The 26,440-nt window shown below is 37.5% G+C and overlaps 1 protein-coding gene across 1 annotated transcript in view; it reads left to right on the top strand.

Annotated features, from left to right (window-relative positions):
* Nucleotides 1-26,440, top strand: part of LOC136750424 (uncharacterized) — a 63,556-nt gene that overhangs the window by 28,890 nt on the left and 8,226 nt on the right. Inside the window, exons 7-11 of the mRNA XM_066705491.1 lie at nucleotides 2,580-2,706; nucleotides 5,284-5,370; nucleotides 8,671-8,937; nucleotides 20,393-20,463; nucleotides 24,366-24,476. Of these exons, the coding sequence (XP_066561588.1) occupies nucleotides 2,580-2,706; nucleotides 5,284-5,370; nucleotides 8,671-8,937; nucleotides 20,393-20,463; nucleotides 24,366-24,476 (663 nt within the window). The remainder of the gene's footprint in view (nucleotides 1-2,579; nucleotides 2,707-5,283; nucleotides 5,371-8,670; nucleotides 8,938-20,392; nucleotides 20,464-24,365; nucleotides 24,477-26,440) is intronic.

Raw genomic sequence — 26,440 nt, 5'->3', positions numbered from 1 at the left:
GATCTTTAAACAATAGGACAAGGGTTAAAGGTTACAGCAATGCTCGTCTAAATACATCTTAATCATATTTGATTGGAAACAACACATTTTCAACTGCAAAAGGGAGTAATGTAAAAAATGTGATTAAAGATGAAGCCAGAAGCGTTAATTTTGGTGAGCCAAAAACATTTTACCTCACAACATTCTTTTGACAAAGCTGCACGGTGGGAGGGGAAACCAAAAAAGAGGCTTTGATCTCCCCCAATGTAACGAAAGGTTATGTGGTGTTGAAATCAATTGTCCATTTTTAAAGTGCACAATACCAGTGATGCAGACTTATGAGGTGGAAACCTGGTAATTACAAAAACTGCAGTCAGCTCCTATTGACACCTGCACAAAAGCAACCTCCAGAATGAAATTGCACTGTCGTTTGATAAATGATAGCTGTTAGAGCTCAATCTGCAATTGTTAATTACAGCTGATAAATGGAATGATGAAGCCATTCAGTGTCGACTGTGGGTTTTAACCTTCAGCCTTTTGTGGAGGGCTCTTGGCCGTGGCGCACTGCTTGAGAGGAGAACAAAAAAAGGGGAACACTTGACAGGTGGATGTGCATGTATTTCAAAGTTAAAGACTGTTGGTTTGACAAATGGGCTGGTAAATGGGTTACACACACCCTATAACCTTTGGCAAAGTAGTTTTTTTTGCCGGGCCGGGCAGCTATAGAAAAAACAAGATTCCAACTAATGGGCTATTCTAGCAATTTGACATAGGCTGTGGAAGTGTGAGAGAAATGGCAAAAATGCATTGGAATGTTTCAATTTATTTTTCACTTTAATTTTATTCAGCTTTTGAAAGGCCGTAGAAAGCCGAAAAACAGAAAGCATGATTCAACGCATTTAAGTAAAATTATATAAGTATATTATATAAACTATATACTTTGAGGGAGTGTGCAATTGGCATGCTGAATGCAGGAATGTCCACCAGAGCTGTTGCCAGATAATTTAATGTTCATTTTTCTTTCATAATCTGCCTCCAACGTAGTTTTAGAGAATTTGACAGTATGTCCAACTGGCCTCACAACCTCAGAGCTTGTGTGATCATGCCAGCCCAGGACCTCCACATCCGGCTACTTCACCTGCGGTATTGTCAGAGACCAGCCGCCTGGACAGCTGATGAAACTGTAGGTTTGCACGACTGAAAAATGTCTGCACAATTTGTCAGCTCTGGTGAACATTCCTGCAGTCAGCAGGCTAATCGCACGCTCCTCAAAACTTGAAACTTAAATCTGGGCCTAATACATTTATTTCAATTGACTTATTTCCTTATATAAATTGTAACTCAGTAAAATCTTAAAAATTGTTGAATGTTGTGTTTATATTTTTGATCAGTGTAATTCAGGAGTTAAAAAAATGCCAATTAATTTATGTAGTAGAAGACCTAGACTCAATTTACTTAAGGGAACGATGGCCTTGTCTTGTGTTTGGGATGGAGGAGGGTGGTAAAGCAATGAAATGCGAGTAAAGTGCGTTTGTCACTGGATACTTATGCTCAGGAATGCAGAAGTTGAGCACAAGATTGGGATAGTCCTCCTCCCGAATTTCAGTTTAAGCTCCATTGATGCCCTCATGCTCAAATGATTTCTTAAACATTTCATAAATACTCAACTTCTGGGAGAATGTCCTTTGGACAGACGAAACAAAAGTAGAGCTTTTTGGTAAATCACAACAACTCCATGTTTACAGGAAAAAAATTGAAGCTTTCAATTAAAAGAACACCATCCCTACCGTGAAACACGGAGGAGGCTCAGTGATGTTTTGGGGTTGCTTTGCTGCCTCTGGCATGGGTGCCTTGAATCTGTGCAGGGCACGATGAAATCAAAATACTATTTTGGAGGCATTTTGGAGCGAAACGTACAGCCCAGTGTCAGAAAGCTGTATCTCAGGCACAGGTCATGGGTCCTCCAACAGGATAATGACATGAAACATACCTCAAAAAGCACACAAGAATGGATGAGAAGAAAACATTGGACCATTCTGAAGTGAGTCCTGATCTAAATCCCATTGAACATCTGTGGAAAGAGCTGTAACTCGCAGTTGGGAAAAGGCACCCATCAAACCTGAGAGAACTGGAGAGGTTTACTCAAGAAGAGTGGGCCAAACTACCAGTCGATAAGTGTAGAAATCTCATTCAGAGCTACAGACAGCACTCGATTGCAGTGCAATGGCTGTGCAACTAAATATTAGGTTATGGGTTGCAATATTTTTGTCAGTGCCATTTTAATTTGTTTTACTATTTAAAGTAATATGTTACGTCAAATGCAAAGTTTCTGTTCTATTGAATGTGAAATAAAGAATGGTGGATACCAAATACTTTTGTCAGTCTGTGAAATTGTGAAAGGGTGGAATGGTATTTATACTTTCGGCCATGTCTGTAAGTCAATGTTTAGAATCCATAATCTGTAAACCATTAAATGGTATAAGTCACCTGGGCACCAACATCATACATTAGGAAAAAAATAATAATAATAAAAACATTTTTATGGCAAAAAAGTACAATGTGCAAATGTTTTGGGCATGACCATCTTTTTGTGTTTTTAGCTCCATTCAGAGGTGGATTGCAGTGCCATTGGGTCCTCATCTCCCCTTAAAGACCACTCCTGGTCCACGTCCCCACAGTCTGACTCAGTGTCTGCTGAAGAGGGAAACTCTATCTCCTCATCCACAGGTACTCTCTACCCATAACATTGTTAAGAATTTGGTATATGTAATACACATACAATATTGTTCCCCACATCAATTAATTTGATCCTACAAAGAAGCTTTTATCACAGGATCAGGTCAAAAGTTCAGATTTACAAAGAGGTGTGTCTGTTTGTATATATGAATTTGTGTGTGTGTGTGTGTGTGTGTAGGGGTTCTCTCTTATTTCACATTTACCTTATGTTTGTCTATTTTCTATCTTTTCCACCTTCTGACTCGTGTTTGAGCCTTTGCTTTGTTTTTGCAACTTTGAAAGCATTTACTGAAAGTCATCTGTTAGTATGTAAGTATCGTTGTCATCAAAAAGTGATTTGGTTCTCATGTGTGCCAGAAATCAATTCTTCTTGTTTTTGAATACCAGCTGTAATATTTTCTTCTCGTGCCTTGATATCACCATCCACTTTTTTGTATGATATGCTCTCAGGCAGTTTGACATAGTCAGTCTGAAGCTTTGTGAATTGCCTGGTCTTTCATTTCTTTTCCAAGGGCTTTCTGCTCTCTCTCTACACACCCCCTTGCTTCCACATCATTGTTTTGCCAAAATGGCATCCAAACACACAGTTCAGTTCATATTTCTATCATATCACCTGCTACAGGCAAACGCAGAGCTTATTATTGTTGATCTGCCTTTTAAACATAACTTCTCATCTTGATGGCTTTTAAAGTGTTTCAGGATGTAAGCAGAACACAAAGCAAAGGGAAAGGGGAGTTACAAAACTAACGTCATGCAAACACAATAATCTTGAATAAATACCAAGTGGGCAATCTTTGTTTTGGAGAATCGCCCATTAAAACGATTCCTACCTTACCAACATGGTTGTGTTTAACTTTGCTTCATAGCCAGTTCACCTTGATAAAAAGTTCATTAAGGCCCTTTGCAGAGGAATATTAACTCACGCAGAAAGAAAATCGCCTGCACTATGGCTTTATTTCATTTTTTCCAAGTAAAAAAAATAAAGGTCCAGTGCATGTATCTGCATAGATGTATCAAACTAATAGGAGATCTAACATCAACAGTAAAAACTTGTATACTGTATTGTATTACGTTTTTTCCTCAACTGTATAACTGCAGCAGGGCAAGTGAATCACTTCTGTCCTGTTATGCTTCGATACACTTGTCCTCTAGCAACACTTGGCAATGAACAACACTCTGATTGGTCATTTTGCAAACTTTATTTGTTTTTGTTATCGTTGCTCTTTCTGACAAATTGCAGCATTGAAAGCTGAGCCCATAAGCCATAAGCTTTTGTCAGGGTTTGGAAAGGAACAATTCACTTTGGTGGATTACTCCCGAGATGAATGCTCCAAATCTGAATGTATGCCTCTGCAACTACATTTGTTCTCCTTAAAAACCCACAAACCACCTGAGACTATGTTCTATGCAAGAAAAAGACCTCTGTGAATTTCTATATACCCTACTTCTACATTGGTTCTTCATCAGCAAGCACCCACAGTAGCCTAGGTGTTGCATGTCGGGGAGAGTTTTGAGGAGAGGAGACTCGAGCTACGGGTGTTCCTGATAGGGCAGTAGTGAATGCTGGCTGTGATGTGGAGCACAATTCCCTTCCAGGGTTATGTGGAATGTAGAGATAACATGGCAATAATTGGAGATTATATCGTGCTGTGGGTTTTCTTTGGCTGTTCTTTTAAGGTTTTTCCTCCAAAGCTGCTGGGCATGTTGTTGGAGAGCTATAGCTCAGGGGACCAACCGAGAGGCTTAGGGTAAGAAGGAGATCCAGGCATGGACAAAAATCCTCTCCCCTAGCCAGGAAAACGGGCAGAAGGATGTAGTGAGCCATAGGAAAAATAAATACAATAAATGTCAGCGTCATTAAAAAAACATGCAACAAAAAACAGTTTGCATAAGGCAATCACTTCATTGTATTGATTGTCTTCTCATGAAACAAACAAACAAAGGTGTTCTTTTTTTATAATAATTTACATTCCAGACTATATGCAGGAGTTCCGACTCCGAATGAAAAAAATATAAATGTTTATTTTTATGTCCTTTGCACTTTATTTTTTTTTGTGGGGGTTTTCCAGATAACTCCCAGTGTGTATTCTAGAGTTAAAAACATAGCAAACAAGTGGACATTAGGGAAAATCACACACATGATTGAAGCCACCGCATAACACAAAACTTCAACTGCTCCCCTGGTTGGAAATTTTAAACCCAGAACTTGAAGACAATTAAGAAGAAGCAAAAGCCCTTTAAAAAAAAAAACATTTGCCATCACATTTCAGGTTCATAATTGACTATTTGCATGTGTGCCAAACTTATGATTTTTATTTCTCCCTCTGTTTCATTTAATAATCAGATTTGAAATTTGGGCTCTTTTTCTGTTTTTCACCTCACTTTTCCAAAATCATATTTGTATACATTCACCCATAGCTGCTTAATATAATATTGTGAGGGAATTTTAGGAGTTGGTAAGTTTTTTGTTGCTCCTTTTCTTACATTTTCCTAACACATTCCATTTCCTCTTTTTTTTACACTTTGAGCTGTCTGCAATTGAACTGATTTTCTCTTATTCTCATCAAGGGTTCAGTGAGAGTGAATTTGAAGCAACTTATGGAGAGAGGGAGTTTTTCAAACCTACACAGAAAATTCTGGATGGAGGCCCTACCAGTAAGTGCATTATGTTGGATATTGTGTCATGAAATCTTTTTAATTTCACTCTTTAAGAGCTAATCCTTCAGGACTGGGCCTAGTTCCTTGATAGTGTGCCATCCAACCGCAAAATACAATGTTGTTGTGAAAGCTATGGAAACAAGTAACTTAAGTTAGTTTTTGTAAGCACTTTTTTTGTAAACAGGCATTCATTAAGATTTTACTTCAGTTAATTTGACAGTTGTTTATGTTGTTTTGATCCAATGGCTTTTAAAAAACAATGGACATGGTTGAGACCCATGAAATGGATAATTAAAAAGGTCTGACAAATGCATCAGTGCCCCTGGAAAGAGCCTGTTTATGTGTTAAAGAACATACTCCTGCCATGCATTTAGAGACTCTGTTTCTTTACTTACACATAAAATATCACAGATTATTGAAATATATATATTTAATCTAATGGAGTGTAACATTACCCCCCCCCCCCGGGAATGTTTATTAATTTCTTATTTGTTTTGGCTTTGCAGATTACTTTAAATCATACCTTTCCAAAAGTTTTCCTTGGTGGTGTTATAAAGTCATTCTGTTTGTTTGTGTCGTGTTTTCTTCCAGTTAATTCTTTCAATCTCCAATCAATGCTCTTGATATTTTCTTTGCTTAAATGCATTGTTTATAATATTTTGACCCTTTAAATCCTTTCTGGTTAAAAAACAACAACCGAATAACCAAAGCCTACGTTAAATCCTGCCATTTTTCTAAATACAACTTGAAATGTAAAATAATTAAGGCATTTAGCAGAGTCAATGCAACCATATTTTTCAAGCTGGACTTCGACAAACAAACCATTGTTGTAAAGATCGTAATTTTTTCATGAGTTTCTTTAATTCTGTTTGGCTGCAGGGCGCTTTGCAGATTTTAAGCATTTATTGGTGTGTTTAGCATTCAGCTGTTACTTAAGATGTTAAAGTGCAAATAAATGTAGTAATCAATAGGCCACAAAGCAGACTAATCTGTACTGACCCACAATTTGTTAAGGATGCTTTGGAGCGATGGCAAGATTAAGTGTATAAAAGAGGTAAACACTGGGCCTGAGATTAAAAGTGTTTAAGGGTGGGATTGCTTCCCCTAGACCACACACTGACAGTGAATAGTCTGTAGCTATTGTCTTTAAATCCTTCATGTTTTATCCACTTTAAAAAAAAAACCTTGGATACCAGAACTTTGATTGGCACTTGTCAGGGCTGATAGAGAGACCAAGATTCTTCAGGGGGAAAAAGAGGCTGGGCTTGTCAAAGTCTTGAACAGTCAGGGGACAATCCCCCTTGAATAATTTAAGTTTTCTTCAACTCTTTTTTTTTCTAAAGGGAAGCAAAACAAAATCTGGGTGGCATGCCAGAATGACTGGCACTTTGTTGCAGCTCAGGGATTGTCTTGCTTAACTCTCTGATTCAGGCTGTCATCCTTTTAAAACGTATAAAAAAAGAGATACAAGTTAGATCTTCTTTCAGTTTCACTGTTTCTTTTTCTGTGTGTGTGTGTGTGTGTGTTTGTGTGTGTGTATTTTGTGTATGTTTTGTTTCCACTATTGGTTCAGATCTGGGTTGGGCTGTGTAAAGGATTTAACTAGGCCTCTCTCAGCCAAATCCAGCTATCTACCTTGTTCAGATGGGTTTGTTGGTATGGAAACCTAGCCTGTGTATTTTAGATGGTTTCTAAGCAATTCAATACAGCTGCTTCTTTTTCCAGCTTTAAGTGATCACAGAACACAGCTATTCATTCCAGGGTTTAAGAAAATAAAGTATCTTTTAAAAACAAACCTCAACTGTTGTCATTTGGGTTTTATGCATGTTTTATTGCATTTTGTTTATTTATTTTGGTAAATAAAGTATGGTTCTTCAAAATGTTACAATACAAAAAAGCAGCAGATATTTCATTCATAATGTCAAACCTTTAGATAGCAAAGATCCTATTTTATTTTGCCTATTATTTTTAAACCATTAATTAACATACGTTTCTGGTTATTGATTTCTGATGTACATACTGAGCATATGTATGTATGTATTTTATTATCTGAAGTGGTGGATAGTTTTATGTATTTTTTTTTCTTCAGTGTTAATTGGGATGTAATTGATAAACACAAGGAAATACATTTTTTTTAAAGAAAACATGTTTTTCTCATCTTTTGGTCCTGTAATGATTCTGATACCGTATTTCTGTTTACGAGTTTAAGATGGAAGAAAGTTAATATACTGTTGGAGGAAGCTGGTTTTAGTGCCTTTTTTAAATAAGTTCAGAACATGTACAGTGAATTTCAAATAAAGATGTTGATTAAGGTTTGCACTCCTGCAGTTTTAGTTAATGTTCTAGTTATAAGAGTCAAACGAAGGGCTCACGTTAGTGTATTTTAATTACATGTACATTACAGAGGTCCATAGTGTAAAGGAAATGTATGATCATGTGACTACACTGCAATGCAAGACAAACTGTGAAATTCAATGTAGGAATTTCCTGTGTTGGTCTTTGAACAGCAATGTAGATTTGATTGTTGACACTGAGGAGAAAAGAACAATAAAACAATTATATGTTATCGATTTGTATGTATTTTATACAGTACAGTAGAATAGGAATCTGCAGTTAATTTTTGGTTAGGCACAGATGTTTTAGCCTGTGTCAGATTGTCCTGAAATGTACACAAACTAGTGTAATGATCTATTACCTGAGTGTTTATCTTATAAATTAATGCAGTTTCTGCTCTCTAGTCTCTTCCTAATGGAACAATGTTTTGTTGCTTGGTAAAGAATTTTTTTAAGTAAGGTCAATAGAAAAAAACTGCAGTGTCTTCATTTAGAAAGGAAAACAAATCCACAATTACCACAACAACAACTTGCAGAGAAAATTAAAACTTGGGGACTATTTATGTATTTCAGTGACCAATGTGTGAAGCTGAGCTGAAGACAAATGTGTCATAAAATCTTTAATAATAAAACATGACTGAAGATTTGCATTATGTATTTTGTGGAACGTCTGTGGTGTTTGACTTTTGAATATCCAGTTGGTAAAGCCTAGTCACAAAACACATGGTTGAACTTTTGAGTGCACTTTTAAAGAATGGAGCCGTATAGTCACATTCATTTGGTGCAGGCTTCTCCTAGTTCTTAGAAGAAGAGTGTAGTTGGATTGGATTACAAAGGGAGCTCTCATGTAGACCCTTAACAAAGGGAAGCAATGGTGGACAAGTAATGCTGGGTAAGACAATTAAAACACACTGCCATACTTCCACTGATCAGTCCATGAGCTCCACTTCCCCTTGTTTTCCAGGTACAGACAGGAAAGGGAAGGAGGAAGTGTGCTCTGGACCAGGGTGCCCTGGGAAAGGAGAGCGGGCCGGAGAGGCAGGGCGGGGAGGTCGGGGCCGTAGGAGGAGGCCCTTACGCTTGGAGCAGCGCCTGAGGGAGGAACGGGAGAGGGAGCGGCGAGCAGAGGATAGACAAGCCAAAGTCTTTCACATCTACACCAAGCTGAGGGAGGACAAAGCCACAGCTGCGCGACCTGCCGAAACCATGAGCCTCTCCAATTTCGAAGACTGTGAGTTCATTTCTTGTTGTTGCTCCGTTCACAGGACATACGTTTTCACTTTTTCCTGAAGCCTGGGGTGTGGGTTTCAGTGCTGGAGAGCCTCAGGTCATCAAGATCACTTGAAATCCACTGACACCCTAAAATCTAAATCTTAAAATGAATTAAGAATTGAGGTGGTATTAAATCCAGAAGACATCTTGGCAGTCACTGTAACAAAACAACCTCAGTAAAATAATTTCCTGTTGTCAACTGTCAATCCCCAAACTAGGCTTTTAATAAATATTGTCATACTTCAATGGGTGTGAATGCAGAGCAGGAGTTATCATCGCAATCAACTCTGATTAACAGATCTGGCAGCCATACTGACATGTGCATGCTGTATATTATTGGATGGTTATAGAGAGGAAAAGAGTCTCATGGATTCACACCAAGCTTTTTTTCATCCCTCACCTAATGTTCGGAAAAGATATCTTTCAGCCTCCCTCATATTGTGACTCCTACAAACCTTTTAGGCTTCTCAGAGTCTCAGCCCTCTAGGTTCTCGTGTTGGTTTTGTGACTGCTTTTCAACAGACTGCTGTCCGAATTAAGAAGTGCTGAAACCAGTTTTTCCCCATTGTGTTTATTCTAAGAAATCAGGTTTTAACTAATGTGACAGGTGGTAAATTGTTTTTTTCTTCATAAATAGTTACATCTAATCTAATCTACTAAATTAAGAAACACGGAAATTGATTTAAATTAATTTAGCTTTTTTAAAAGAAAAAAAACAAAACAGATTCCCAAAAGCAATCCAACTTACTTTGGAATTACTTGTTTTGGAATGGTAAAATGTAAAATGTTCTGCACTATACATGGACAAGCAGATCCTTTCAGTGTATGCCTATGAAACAAGACCTAGAGAACAGCAAAGAGTTTTTTTTTTCCTCTGTTAACAAGACATTCATCTTTCAGCTACCATCGTTCAGAACCTGGACATGTGACTCCCTGTAATTGCATCCTAACTGCTGTTTTCAGCCCATGAACAGTATATTCAGATGTCCTCAGCCGAGTAATTTGTCAACATAGCTCCTCATTATTAAATGAAAGGCATTAATGGTGCTAATTGGTCTTAATTGGCACCTACGCATCCCCATGGTTGCAGGCCAGCCAAAAGAAAAAGAAAAGATTCCAAAAATAGTCGACAGAGCTGCAGTACACTTGAATTAGCCTTGGTCTTGTGCGCTCGCTGTTCTAGGCTCTCCAGCATATTGATTAAGCTGAAAAGCCCCAGAGAGAGAAAATGAGAGAGAAAATGTACATGAAGCAAAGTAAGTATTCATATTGACAAGTACCCACCCCCCACGCGCTTTAACCGATGATGCATTTCGAAGCTTTGCAGTACACATTAAGCAGGATATATTGTGCTTTACAATGCCCACAAAAGACTGCATCCCTACAGTAGATCTGTACGCCCACTTGTGGACAAGGACAACCCAACCATGAATCAAAGGTATTAGCGGGAATGTTTGGATGTTTGGATTCCAAGCAAAACACTTGGCAACTCTCCAGGTCTTAGTTCTAGCTACTGCATAGTTGAAACTATGTACTCGTGTGGTATATAATTGTGCTCCTTACATGTTTCTTCTGTTTTTTTTACAGCACAGAATAGTCTCTTTAAAGTGAAAACAACCTGTGCTGATGGCAAGCTTTGAATGAATGAAAAGGAAGCCCTGTTTTTTCTCATCTTTTTGTGTGATACAGCGCTTTTATGCAATCACTGTTTGCACAGCCTCAAGCTAGGAATACCTTAATGTACTTGACATCAGCTCAAAATTACTGGGCAAACAAACAACAAAGCTATTGATAAGCCGAAGTATGGCATATGTTTGGTGTCTTTAAAGAAAAGTGCAAAAAAAAAAAAAAATCTGTCAAAGAGCTCATTATGCTCGGCCTCCGCAGAAAAGAGCCCTCCACAATACACTTATTAGTGGCAGAATGTCAAGGGGAACGACTGCAATAATAGCATATAATTTTGCTTTGTTTGCATTATCACTGGAAATCTCACAGCCAGTGGCTTGTAGTGATGTGAGTGGCTGTAGGCCAGCCCACTTAGCGAGGCTTCTGTGTCAGTGTTTATTTTTTTTAATTTTTCCCCCCCTCCTCTTTTTCCGAAATAATAGGGGCCTGACGTGGCCTAAGCCTCATACTCTGGCTAGTTGCTGACAGGTTTATGAAAGGACCCTGATGGGGCATCCACTGAACCATAGCACAACATACCACACTTTTGACTGCAAAGTCCTGAGACACATGTGGCTTTTTATCAAGTCAAATGTTGAGTGAGCAAGGTGTGAGGGACTTCCCAGTGATAAACACACAATTAACCACTGAGAATAACTGGCATTAATGAAAACATCACAATTAACTCTTGACAAGTCAAATAACAGGTAGATTAAGCAAGCACTAGAACAAGGGTTATTATAATTTTATTCAAATTACCAGTGTAAAAGCTTGCACACATGTATCTAATATTCATTATCCAAAATGTGCCCTCTCTGTCCTCCGCAGCTCAGGAACACATATCTTAAAAAACTGACAGATGGGCTTCAGTGTAGCTTTGCACTGGATTTAAGAGTCCAAACTAATTGCATAATGACATCATTATAATAAATAATATGAAATCAGGTAAACCATGCAAATGCTTGTGTCCCTGTATGCAAACCAGTTGCAGACAGAAAAGCATTCACACCCTTCAGTTAAAATAGTGTTATTTAGTGATACATTCAGTTTAAAAAATATTTTCAATATAAACTGTATATATTTTAATCAATGCAATCTTTTGTTTGTTGAACCCTTATTCACCCTCATTCAGCCTGAAGGCAACTGTACAGAATCCACCAGACTGAACTGAGTTAGGACCAGGGGGTGCCACTCCACTGATTTTTATTAAACATATACTGTATAGTCTATATAGTATAGCAGTATAGTATATAAGTATATAATATTTGTTCATTTCTTGTTATAGTGCTGTAGTTTCCACTAATTTGACATCTCCTCATTCTGCATAGTCAGTATAATAATTTGCTTGTTTATTAATTAATTAAAAGCATGGTAATGGATTGTGCATTGTTTACTGATTTGTTAGTCAGTCAGCCAGCCACACACGTTTTGTTGGCTCTGCCTGCATTGGAAGGTTGAAAAGTTGTCATTGTGTTGAATGAAAGTAAAAAGGGTGATAGTGGAGAGGCTATTGTCACCCCTCTTAAGATCCAGTGGGTAAGGCACAACAAATTGCCAAGGTGATGCACTTTTATATACACACTTAACATACTTACACAGCTTTAGGTGGAGAACGTTTTCTGATATAGTGCCAGTGATTCATCCTCCCCTGTATCATATCCTGGTTGCCAACACGGGCAAGCAATTTACCAGTTGAAGGGTTTTGATCATAGTTACTTACATCAATAATTGGCCAATTATGGCTCAACATGGCTCTGATTACTTGCATGAAAGTGAGGATTATCATACAACAAACAGGAAAGCAATAAAGTAAATTTGTTTCATTAACTGACAAGCGGAAGAGTCACAAAAATGAGCATCAATTGCTTTAATATTATCAGTTAAATGTACATTTTGTCCAAGTGAGTTGAGTCCACTCATTTGTAATATTCAGATATTTATAATTTGTATATATATGGATAGTATATTATATGTATATTTAAAATGTATAAAAGCATATTGTCGTGTATATGAGTACTTTATTTCTATTTGGTATTAAAATGCTCTAGAAATTCGTATTCAGAGGATAGCATTGTTTTGTAATAATACAATCTTATTCTTTGTATTAGAATACTTTAGATCATTCTTTAGCTCTTGAGTTTTCATTGTTTTCTGTTACTTATTATCTTTAAAAATTACTTCTGGAGCTCAAACATATTCAGAATGTGTGTTTGGCTTTAGCACTATTGACTTGCATATAGAAAAATATGGAATTCTCTTTATATTGCTATATATAGGCGGGAGTGCAGGTTTCTCAAAATAGCTAAAAGTTCTGTGTAGACTAGAGAGTTATTGTAATGAATGGAATTGAAGGCCAGTAGAACTGCACTGAAAATGAGGAACTGCAAGTTCGAGTTAGTGAAAAAGATTAATATTACACCCAACATTTATACTTTGGAAATTATTTTCATGTTAGGCCAGTTTTATGTATTTATTCTAATCAGTGAGTAAAAGTACCTTCTTCAGCCTTACTGGAGAGTCCCCCATCTGTCTGTCGCACTGCAATCCATATCCAGCCTGAATCATCAGCTTTACAATATAAACTATATATTTGTAGTACATATGGACACTGGGATGAATTTGTGCAGAACCCTTCAAATGATACTCCCAGAGCATGCAAAGGTGTTATTAGTCCTCATATTATAATCTTATCTGGGTTATTGCTGAATGGCATAGGAAAAGGAAGTTTATGTATTTCTCTTGAGAATAAGAAATAGGGTAAACATAAAATTCAAGAAATAAAGTAATTTGATATAGCTCCAATTGATTACTTTCTGTATACATTTAAGTAGCTCACTGAATGTCTTCTAGAAAGCGCAAAGTTATTAACAGGCTTAGATATCCATCTAAAATTGTGAATATCTCCTTCCGTCATTGTTAACATGTAATGTAAAGTGATTGCTGCAGAGTCTCTCTCTTTAATTACCCATCTCTAAGCCAGGGTTACACACAATGACTGTCAGGACAGCAGACCGTGTACCGTTCCTCCAGGGAATATGGAATCCCCCTGTTTACAGCCACTCTGTTATTGCAAGCATAGCAGGAATACCAAAACTGCTCAGCTCTTACTCGCAGCAGTCTCGGGACAAGTATATATGTGCTGCATCAAGTTTTAACTGACATTGTCTGCTTTTTCACTGAGTTCACTGTATGATTGTAATTAGAATCATAATCATAATCAGTAAACAAGATGATTTAAAAGAAAGGTTAGCATAAAACCATATAATAATTAAATCTAAATTAATGTGGATATGTGGTGTATTTGCTTATCAATATTTACTCAAACTGTTAATTTTATTATATTTAAAAAAGGTTGAATTAAAATAAACTTGAAACAATATTCTGTGTTCATCAATTTTAATCGTAGTTTTGATCATTTCTACTTTGAAATACAGAATACTTCTGACAGAATGAATCAATATAAAAGGCAGGATGAAATATACATGTGTTCAAGGTTAAAATGCAAAATTGTTAAGTTCAGGTAACTTACAGGAAAATATATTTGTGGTTAAAAAGAAAAAGTGAATGTGCATCTTTCACATTGTGATATTATTCAGAAAAATTATAAAAATAACCAAATACCAAAACAAAGCAAAATAACTAAGCTTATATTAAATAAATCACCCTTGTACCTCACATTAAATAAGAAATAGCTTGTGCAATCAAATAGGACATATTTTAAAAACATATGTGAATTTCTTTAGCAGGATAGGGCACACAACATTCAATAGCAAATTGCAGTAAGGTAGGAAAAGAATAGAACAAAAAGAAATCAAACAATAATGGAAAAAAGTCAATGTGGCCCATTGCTAAAATGGCAGCTCAGAAGCCTATTCTTCTTCTTCTTATCTGGGGTGAATTGCCTTTATTTCATTACCGATCACGTTTTTGCAAAATTACTCTTGGCTTTTTTTTTTTTATGTAGTCATTCTCTAGATGAACATTTTCTGGTAGACTGCACACCAAAGGAAGCAACCTGTGTCGTCTAAGCGAAAGTAAAAAAGCCATCAAGCGCTGGAGTGTAATAAGATAAGGATATCAGGCTAAGCATTAGTGTGTTAGCTTTGTCCAAGGCCCCAGCTTTTTCAATGGGCTGAGGCGCTCTCTTCATTTGTCACCCCAGCGCACCTTTTGTGTCGGTAATTTCCCATTGGTATTGCTCTGAGCTGCAAGTTGACTAGCCTCTTGCTTGACCTATTATTTCCAGCAAGCTTCGTACATCTGCAATAAATCCAGGGAGGATTTGCAAGCGTATCAAGGAAGAAAAAAAAAGAAAAAAAAAAGTGGCGGTGAGAACTGATAAGACCGTATGGCTGCAGAGACAAAGACATTTCTGTTGCTTCGATCAAATGGACAAACTGCTGCTCAATTGATTCAGGGAGGGGGGGATTTGATTGGGTTTCGCCAGATGTCTGAGTAGTGGATGTGAAAGCAAAGCTGAGTCTAAGCCAGTTGGGATCGACTTGAAACCTTCCTGCTATCCAGAGGACGGGTCTGTCAGTTATTTGCAAACAGATGTACCAACCAGCACTTTAGGTTTTGATCAATCAACCCTAAACAAGTAAAGTTGACTAGATGCGAATGTAATCTTTTGCATGAGAAAAGAAAATCATCGTATGCCTCATTTTGATTACAGATAAGCGGATAAAGTACAGACTGAAGCAACCCCCTGCCAATACTAAACAGCATCGATCTGATCTTTTATATGTGGAATTTAAAAGCCCCACGAACACATGTGGTTTTAGATGTACAAATCAATTCACTTTGATTTAAAACTCTGTAATTCCATTCAATTTTTTGCTAGTGTTTCTGCACTTCTTAAAACACGTCAAAATCTGATTTTACTTTTTAATACATTGTCTTAAAAATATATTTCTCCACGAATTAATATGGATATGGGAAGATTTTTATTTTTCAGAAGTTACAGTATTCTAGGCACTATTTTGTTTTCAGTAGTATTTTATTCTTAAAAAAAATATTTAAGTACCTCACTGCCCTCAGTGCACTGAGAAATTTACTCAGGGACAGATTTAATTTGAATAATACCAAAGTAGTTTATTCAGCTACAACAGAGCACTCAGATCATGGCCAAGTCTAAACTCTGAACCTGGCCTACCCGGAGCAATACAAAAGCCTTCAAATTACACATGATTCTTGCTGCAAAGAGAATATATTAGGCATTTTGCCAGGGCACTGTCACTCATTAGAATATATATATATATATATATATATATATATATATATATATATATATATATATATATATGACGTACAAAACTCAAGAGCAATACAAAGTGCAATAATACAGTGCAATTCAAGGCATAATACATTTTACAAATTCCAATTTACACAAGTGTATATGATATATACAGTAAACAATATATGAGGTCTTACATCCTAAATTGTAAAAGCTGTTAAGTGCAGACAATATGTTAAGTCAAAGTTAAGAGCTAAGGGAAAGAGAGCATAGGGGAAGCAAGGCAAGTAGTATTGCAAAACGTTGTATAAGTGCTATCTTACAGGAGAGTAAATTACTAAATTAGTACTGTATATATTATATTAGTGACATGCTGTGCCTTTTGGACATTTGCCTTCAACAAAATACAAATACTCCAGTGTATAATATGGTATGGATGCGAGGCGGAGTATTTGTATGTTTTTTTGAAGGCCCATGGCAAAAGGCAAGGCACACCACTGAAATACATGCATTATGTAGTATACTATCCAAGTACCCGATAACAAATGCACATGAAAATGTGTCATGCATGTGTGTGGTGGATGTATTGGGTGTTTAAATAATCAAATAATAATTGAAAAATATTAAATTAAGATTAAATCCAGCCTACGGTCCTTTTGAACAAAGTGATTTATTGCATGATAAATCCGACATGGGGTACATCAGTTCGTGAGTTCTGTTCTCAACCATGACATGTCAAAGCAAGGCCCGTATGCTTCCTCCAAGTTGTGGAGAACTGTTTTTGTGGGAATGCTTGTTTGAAGCTGTGAAATTGCAGTGGGTCGAGAGGTTTGAGAAACAAAAGTTTTTCATATATTTGAACCAACTGCAGGTGCAATGTAGTGGGATCTTATGTCTGTATGAGACAGCGCTCTCTGTCCACTTGTGCACGTCAAACCCCTTACTCTGAAGGATCGAACAAAGTGCATCCGAGAAAGAAAAAAATAATTGAACTTGGAAAGAAGAAGAAGTCAAAACTACTAAGGTGCAACAGATGCCCATCAGCAAAGAAATTGGCCCCCTCAAAGTTGTCATGATGGTCTACAATGTGTTGAACTTGTTTAGTCAAATCCTCAAATTTAGAAAATCTCTCCCGAACACCCAAGTCTGCCCCATTTCATTTTGATGCCATGCTGCCACTTTTGTTAGACAGCTAAGGTTGTTGAAACCTGTGCTGGTCCAGGGTCCCTGATCAGTCCTGAATAACAGACACTCCCAGCAATACAGTTTGTTCCTTAGTAGGCTACCTGCTAGCCAGGGGTAGTGCTGGTAATTTCTGTGTTAGAAAAGCCTCACACAACTTTTACTTTGTTGTTGTAGAACTGGATGCGGTGGTATTGTTTGTCATGTTCAACAAAAAAAAGGCAAAGCTAACAGGTCCGCAATAACATAGATGGGTTCTGCACCAGTCGCCATTTCCCTGATATAAGCTATCTTAGTTAGCCCTCCTCTATTCAACGAATCGGAAGGGTTCTGTTAAAATATAGCTCCAGCCCCTGGTGCATTGGTCAATGACAGGAACTCATTAAAGTCCTAGACTGATGTAAAACAGTTGAAAATAGCCCACCCAAACACGTCACAATATGATTGGCTAGTCATACAATCACTCCAAGGTTACAGCGATATAGTTACAGTGAGGGAAAAAAGTATTTGATCCCCTGCTGATTTTGTACGTTTACCAACTGACAAAGAAATTATCAATCTATAATTTTAATGGTAGGTGTATTTTAACAGTGAGAGACAGAATAACAACAAAAAAATCATGATCATGATCTGTTAGACTTGCATATTAATCAGCATTTAATTAATATTCTATAAAATATTCCCAATTATTTCCTTTTTTTTATTTGGTTTTGAGGTCTAAATCTATAAATGAGCACACCTATTTTTCTCTATGTTATTTTATTACTATTCTCAGATAAACATCTTTTTGATTTACTGTGGTTCGGTGGATTCCTTACAAATTGGATTTCTTACAACAAATAATAGGACAAAGTGCTTTATCAATGTATTGACAATATACAACTTGCTCAAACAATCAATGGTCTTATTATATTGCTTCATGTGTACAAGACAAAAATAATGGACTTGAGCATGATTTTATGTATTTATTGCAAACGTCTATAAACTGAAAATACTGGTGTGTGCAAGAAGGTTTCTGTGTCTTTTTCAAAACCATAACAATAACAACACTTCTGTGGTTAACATGAAGATGATTTCAGTTAATTGAAACACCCATTTTCAAACCATATATAACATGCAAAGCTTTTGTAGTACCTTGATTGCCTACTGAATGATATATAGCTGGATATATTACTTGGCTATTGAAAAAACTTGGTACTCGTTTTGATGTGAATTTCTACTTTGTGCCTGTGTACAACTAAGGTTGTTGTTTTTTAACTACTACTCACCAGCAACACAAAAGGTGACTAGTGTGCTGCCATATGATATCCTTCAATATATTCAGGCACTCATTTCTTTTCAAACGGGAATTCAATCTGACTCGCTATTGATGTCCTTTTCATGTCATGTCTGCTCACCAATCATTGCTCATTCTTCAAACAACTATTTCTTAAAAATGAAACCGCTAAGTTATAATTTCCCTAACCTTGACCTTACAGTTAAATATATTTAACTGCATTTCAGTACATGTCCTGAATTTGTAATGTCATAGAACTTTAATTCTGATATGACCTTTGTAACAAAACCTACTGTTAACTCCCTTTTTGAAATTCTTGTGAGGCCTAAAACAAATTAAGTCATCTTTGTTATTTTCCTGTCTTTTAAAATGTTAATGTTTTCTCAGAAGAAAATGTTCTTTGGAGTGGTCTGAAATATGAACACACTATTAACATATACACTCACCTAAAGGATTATTAGGAACACCTGTTCAATTTCTCATTAATGCAATTATCTAACCAACCAATCACATGGCAGTTGCTTCAATGCATTTAGGGGTGTGGTCCTGGTCAAGACAATCTCCTGAACTCCAAACTGAATGTCAGAAAGGGAAAGAAAGGTGATTTAAGCAATTTTGAGCGTGGCATGGTTGTTGGTGCCAGACAGGCCGGTCTGAGTATTTCACAATCTGCTCAGTTACTGGGATTTTCACGCACAACCATTTCTAGGGTTTACAAAGAATGGTGTGAAAAGGGAAAAACATCCAGTATGCAGCAGTCCTGTGGGCGAAAATGCCTTGTTGATGCTAGAGATCAGAGGAGAATGGGCCGACTGATTCAAGCTGATAGAAGAGCAACTTTGACTGAAATAACCACTCGTTACAACCGAGGTATGCAGCAAAGCATTTGTGAAGCCACAACACGTACAACCTTGAGGCGGATGGGCTACAACAGCAGAAGACCCCACCGGGTACCACTCATCTCTACTACAAATAGGAAAAAGAGGCTACAATTTGCACAAGCTCACCAAAATTGGACAGTTGAAGACTGGAAAAATGTTGCCTGGTCTGATGAGTCTCGATTTCTGTTGAGACATTCAGATGGTAGAGTCAGAATTTGGCGTAAACAGAATGAGAACATGGATCCATCATGCCATGTTACCACTGTGCAGGCTGGTGGTGGTGGTGTAATGGTGTGGGGGATGTTTTCTTGGCACACTTTAGGCCCCTTAGTGCCAATTGGGCATCGTTTAAATGCCACGGCCTACCTGAGCATTGTTTCTGACCATGTCCATCCCTTTATGACCACCATGTACCCATCCTCTGATGGCTACTTCCAGCAGGATAATGCACCATGTCACAAAGGTCGAATCATTTCAAATTGGTTTCTTGAACATGACAATGAGTTCACTGTACTAAACTGGCCCCCACAGTCACAAGATCTCAACCCAATAGAGCATCTTTGGGATGTGGTGGAACGGGAGCTTCGTGCCCTGGATGTGCATCCCACAAATCTCCATCAACTGCAAGATGCTATCCTATCAATATGGGCCAACATTTCTAAAGAATGCTTTCAGCACCTTGTTGAATCAATGCCACATAGAATTAAGGCAGTTCTGAAGGCGAAAGGGGGTCAAACACAGTATTAGTATGGTGTTCCTAATAATCCTTTAGGTGAGTGTATAGACACTCAAATATACTGTGTATATACAACTGTCTATATATTTGAGTGTCTGTACATCCTTCAGTGTCTGTACAGTAGTGTAGAACCTATGAGAATAGAAAAAGTAAAAGTATTTACTGTACAGGAAGTTTTCAGTGTATTTTCAAAAGTGGAAAATATAGACCCTTAATGATTGAACAACTTTTTTTTCCCTTGCAAGGATTGTAATTAGTCATCCTCCTCTGTCCTGCCCGTGTTGTGTTATGTCGGCTAAACATGTTTCTTTATTTGTTTTCTGTTTTAAAAATAACACAACAAGTGTGTTTGGAATGGTTCATTCGATGTACAGAGGGCTGTTTGTATCGCTACTGACTATTGCTTTCTTTTCTCTCTCTATCTGTGTTCTATTGCAGTTGACTTTCTGGCAAAATACTGTATTTTCAGTCAAGAGAAGCTGGCTTTGTACAAAAGAGCTTTTGAAGCGGTAAGTGTGGCTGATGACTTCTCCTCATCCCCACACAGCCAGAGCCCTCTGAGATGAAGTAACCTGAGGTAGAGATTTGTGGTGCACAGTGCCTGAATTTAAAATCCAGTGTAACTTTAGAAAGCAGGCACACTTTTTCTTCTCCGAGAACAATTCCACTTCCGTTCCAACCTCCTCCCGCCTCTTTCCCTCTTTTCCTTTGCCTGAAAAGAGTACACAATCTTTCCAGAAAGGAACCATTAGCCAGATTAAATGGGCAGCTGATGACTGAAACATTGCTTTCTGCATTCACAATTAGTTTTATCCTGTGTGTAATTCTGAGAAGGTAATGAATGGATATGATAGTTGTATTAAATGTACATCTTTCAGAAGAAAGCATTGTTAATCATAGATAAATATCGGGGTGGGGAAAAAGTTTTTTAGGCTTTTAATAAAATCCAGTTGTTGATAAAAACATCAACAATACCAAAGTGCTTAATTTCAAATTGTGACAATGAAAAAAATAATTCAAACTGCATAAAAAGAAACAAAAAAACATATATTTTACATTGCTGTGATTGCTATGAATTGTAAGCCAATATAAAAATACCATATGTCATTTTATATATATACAGTATGTGTGTATGTGTGTGTATATTATATAAATGTGTGTATATCTATATATTAAGTTGTAGATAGACATATTTGAAATTTAAAAAATCCTTTATTTATGTATATTTAATACACCATGAATCTTACAACAGTTCCCAGTTCATATGTACTATTAAAAAGGTTTTCAGTACTATACTGTAAATATGCTGATATTTAGCTGTAAATTGTAACCAAAGACAATGTTTGTACTAAATATTTATATTCGTTTTTTTATGGGATTTACTCTGCCTTTCAGTTTCAGTGAAGACAAGATTAAAGATTGTTTTTCTAATTCCTGCTTAGATTCCCAAAACCAGGGTGGATAGGTTGAGAGATTTTAATAAACATCAAGCACCTTGCTCTTACATTCCTTTAATCCCCACACTTACTTTACCTTTGTTATCCAGCTACTTAGAAGACAGGTTCGCCATGTGTCTGTAACTTACCCTAACTATGAAGAGCGTCTACCTATAAGGGCATTTAAGTAAACGTAAAAGTAAAGCAAAGTGTTAATTAGGGCTGTCGGGCTTGTGCATTGTGTACAAGGTGGGGTGAGGCAGAAAACTGCAGGTGTTCATAAGTAAGGTGCACTGCATTGTGCTGTACTTCACATTCAGGAGATTTGGTCTTTTGAATAAAATTATTCAAGAGAAAACCCCTGCCAGAATAAAGTAAACTACTACTGATTCTCCTTTTGTGGCTCCAGGACAAAAGCACAAGGCCGTCATTTCTATACTAGTGAGCTTACAATTTGAGGTCTGGTTCAAGTTTCTTTCTGGAGGGAAAAAAAATTGAGGGGTATACAGTGAGGGAAAAATGTATTTGATCCCCTGCTGATTTTGTACGTTTGCCCCCTGACAAAGAAATGATCAGTCAATAATTGTAATGGTAGGTGTATTTTAACAGTGAGAGACAGAATAACAACAAAAAAATCCAGAAAAACGTATTTCAAAAAAGTTATAAATTGATTTGCATGTTAATGAGGGAAATAAGTATTTGATCCCCTATCAATCAGCAAGATTTCTGGCTCCCAGGTGTCTTTTATACAGGTAACGAGCTGCGATTAGGAGCACTCTCTTAAAGGGAGTGCTCCTAATCTCAGCTCGTTACCTGTATAAAAGACACCTGTCCACAGAAGCAATCAATCAATCAGATTCCAAACTCTCACCATGGCCAAGACCAAAGAGCTGTCCAAGGATGTCAGAGACAAGATTGTAGACCTACACAAGGCTGGAATGGGCTACAAGACCATCGCCAAGCAGCTTGCTGAGAAGGTGACAACAGTTGGTGCGATTATTCACAAATGGAAGAAACACAAAATAACTGTCAGTCTCCCTCGGTCTGGGGCTCCATGCAAGATCTCACCTCGTGGAGTTTCAATGATCATGAGAACGGTGAGGAATCAGCCCAGAACTACACAAGGAGGATCTTGTTAATGATTTCAAGGCAGGTGGGACCATAGTCACCAAGAAAACAATTGGTAACACACTACGCCGTGAAGGACTGAAATCCTGCAGCGCCCACAAGGTCCCCCTGCTCAAGAAAGCACATGTACAGTCCCTTCTGAAATGTGCCAATGAACATCTGAATGATTCAGAGGAGAACTGGGTGAAAGTGTTGTGGTCAGATGAGACCAAAATCGAGCTCTTTGGCATCAACTCAACTCGCCTTGTTTGGAGGAGGAGGAATGCTGCCTATGACCCCAAGAACACCATCCCCACCGTCAAACATGGAGGTGGAAACATTATGCTTTGGAGGTGTTTTTCTGCTAAGGGGACAGAACAACTGCACCGCATCAAAGGGACGATGGACGGGGCCATGTACCGTCAAATCTTGGGTGAGAACCTCCTTCCTTCAGCCAGGGCATTGAAAATGGGTCGTGGATGGGTATTCCAGCATGAAAATGACCCAAAACACACAGCCAAGGCAACAAAGGAGTGACTCAAGAAGAAGCACATTAAGGTCCTGGAGTGGCCTAGCCAGTCTCCAGACCTTAATCCCATAGAAAATCTGTGGAGGGAGCTGAAGGTTCCAGTTGCCAAACGTCAGCCTCGAAACCTTAATGACTTGGAAAGGATCTGCAAAGAGGAGAGGGACAAAATCCCTCCTGAGATGTATGCAAACCTGGTGGCCAGCTACAAGAAACGTCTGACCTCTGTGATTGCCAACAAGGGTTTTGCCACCAAGTACTAAGTCGAAGGGATCAAATACTTATTTCCCTCATTCACATGCAAATCAATTTATAGCTTTTTTGAAATGCGTTTTTCTGGATGTTTTTGTTGTTATTCTGTCTCTCACTGCTAAAATACACCTACCATTAAAATTATAGACTGATCATTTCTTTGTCAGTGGGCAAACGTACAAAATCAGCAGGGGATCAAATATTTTTTTCCCTCACTGTATCTACATCACAGCTGCATTCAACACCTAGGTCTGGCCATCTATATAGGTTTCTGGTGCAACAGAATTCCACGTACTTAAAGATACTAGCAAAAGGGTCTCCACAAAACATACCATGAGTTATGCAACAGGAAAAAAACACAATGCATTTGTTCTATTTTAAAGCAGTCATTTCTGATAGTAACTAATAGTAATTTAGACCCAAAAAAATGCAATTGCTGGGCTGTACAGGACCTTATCTTCTGCCTGCAAGGTTTTTGTGCCGTATAAACTTTTTCAACATCCAATTAACATTCCAATGTGTATTCTGAGTAGTAAGCAATATGAAATTCCACACTTGTATCCCCTGCAGTACTTAGAGACAGTTCTTGTCATATGTCTTCAAAGACAATAAGAGAGACAAGACCACAGCCAGTCCTTGTCACACCCTTGAAGGCAGGTTAGGATGTCATTTTCCAAATAGCCATGTTCACTGGCAAGTTCATTTTTCTCTGAAATCCAATCACACGTTTGCAGTTTGCTATAAAGACTGACCAGAGGAATGCAGCCTCTGATTTATTCCCCTGTGTTGCAAAGGTTAAATGGACAAGCAATTTGATGTTGGTTTGTGGTCATAGGTTATCAAGGGTATAGTCTGAGATTTTTGTTTCACTATGACATGATGATTATTAAGATAATCATATTAATTCAATTAAATAGTGTATAAATAATTGATTACAGTAACAGAGTATCAGAGGGAGTGATTTTCACAAACACATCCATAGCATTAAAAAGAAAAATCGTTAGAAAGCCAAACTATAAATAGTTTAAACATGGATTTCAACACAAAACTGTGCATACATGTTAACTGACCTCCTTTTCTGGTTTCCCAGGCTGACAGTGATGGCGATGGGTATCTCACCTGCTTCCAGGTCCTTGTGGCATTGAAAGAGATTGTCCCTCCAGAGGCCCTCACCGATGCTGAAGAAATGTATGTTTACAGGGTAAATATCACAAAGACAGGTGCTGTTTTTATTTTTATTTTTTATTTTTTTCCTTCTTCTTCTCCTTTCTCCAGGAGGAGTAACTAAGTAACTCTGTCAGCACTATGCAATCATCTGGACTCGTGTAAAAAAACAAAAGAAAACAAATAAGACTTTTCCAATTCATAATTTGAAGCCCAGAGACAGGTGGATACAGTAGATCTGCTGAAGGAGTAGCAGAGTTTTGATTAAAATCAATCTGAAATCAGTACAAGGATCCTCAAGTTAATGTCAGGAAGACCAGATTAGATGGTGCTGGCACCTCACTTTGCATTCAATTCTCTAAAGTCTTTAAACCATGGACATTTGAGGAGCTACTTAACCCATTTATAGTTAACCCTGTTAACTTTCCGCCATAATTAATTGAGTCCCTTTCATAATTTTCAACTAAAAGTCTCTAATGATTCAGATTTAAGCAGCACAGTGGTCTGAGGGGCTGGGAGAGGAGCTGCCTCCATCCCTAGGCAGACACTTGAGCTTCTGCTGTGTGCCATGAAAGAGGAGAAAGAGGAGGGAAATACATGTTTGGTTTTCTCACTTCAGGGCAGTTGTGGAAATGTTAGTGGCAAGAAGACCTATCAAACAGAATAAAAGGTCCTGTACAATATAGCATTGTTTATTTTAAATAATTTGAATATGTTTTTTTTAATTTGTGTAATTTAGGAAATACTTTTTCTGTTTTCTTGCCGAATTAAACCCTTTCTGGAATAACTATCTCTGTTATTCAGCACACAAGGCCCCTTTGTCTTATGTAAGTACATCTTTTGAAAATGCATCTTTGTATCACTTTTCTACAACTGGATATCTGTTTAGTCTTAATTCTACAGTTAGTCCATTTAAATAAAAGCTCCATAACATCTTTTAAAAACTGTACTTTTCCCTTTTTTCTAAGCCACTGACAGATGGACTCAGTGATGTTTATGTATTTATGTACTGTAGAAAGAGCAAACCTGTCTTTCTTCCCATCAGTCGGCAACATCATCTATAGTCTATATTAAATTCACTGCCTGCATCGGCCTAAGCAAACACTTACTGTGCTTAGATGGATTGTCTTTTTTTCGGTTTGCTTTTTGGAAGGATTTTGTTCACACATGTACATCTTTCAATATCTTTTCTTTAATCCTGCATATGGCTGGTTCATACATATGGTGCTTTGTTTTGAAATGTATTTACTTAATGTGGCACCGTGTGGGGATGTCAGGGCTCTGAAAAGCAGGGGCTCAGGAAAACAACAGGCAGAAGTGTGGTATAAAAAAGCAGGTTTGCTTGAGTGCTCAAAGTAAATAGGCATACAAAAACCCAAATAAACACCAAGCTCCTTGTTGAGCTTACCTCAACACATATTCAAGCTCCTCCATAAACATGTAGCTGAATATAAACACGAACACAGCAATCAAGTCGATAATCTGATTCCAAGTTCAAAGTCTGTTACTGTAGTCTTCTCTCAGTCACTGTCCTTGCAATCCCACAATGACTCCCAGGCTCTCCTCCTGCCTCACCACATCAGGAAACCAGACACATCCTGTTTTATATAGTGAGAGATGCAGTCACAGAGGTAATTTTCCTCACCTGGGATCCAGAGAGGTGCAGGGCAGTTCAAGGTGGTCCCATACCGTGCCGCCCAGCACAGCGTCACATTTATTATGAAGAAAAGTGAATATTACCCTTAGTACTAAAATAAATTAAAGGTAACTATATGTATATGTAATTGAACTATATGTAAACTATTCTTAAATTTCTGTTTTCTTTTTGACAGAAGGATTGAAATAGGGTAATATATGAAACCTTTGGGCAAATTAGTTAGATTGTTATGCAATATGTGATTGACTGTTATCTGAAGAATGTCAAAAAGTGAAAGTTGTTTTACTATACTTTATTCTTCTGTAAAACATTTACATAATACATTCTTTAAAAAAACATAAATA

The sequence above is a fragment of the Amia ocellicauda genome, chromosome 5 (genome assembly GCF_036373705.1).
Source record: "Amia ocellicauda isolate fAmiCal2 chromosome 5, fAmiCal2.hap1, whole genome shotgun sequence".
Classification (NCBI taxonomy): domain Eukaryota; kingdom Metazoa; phylum Chordata; class Actinopteri; order Amiiformes; family Amiidae; genus Amia; species Amia ocellicauda.
This window is presented reverse-complemented; position numbering and strand designations above follow the sequence as displayed.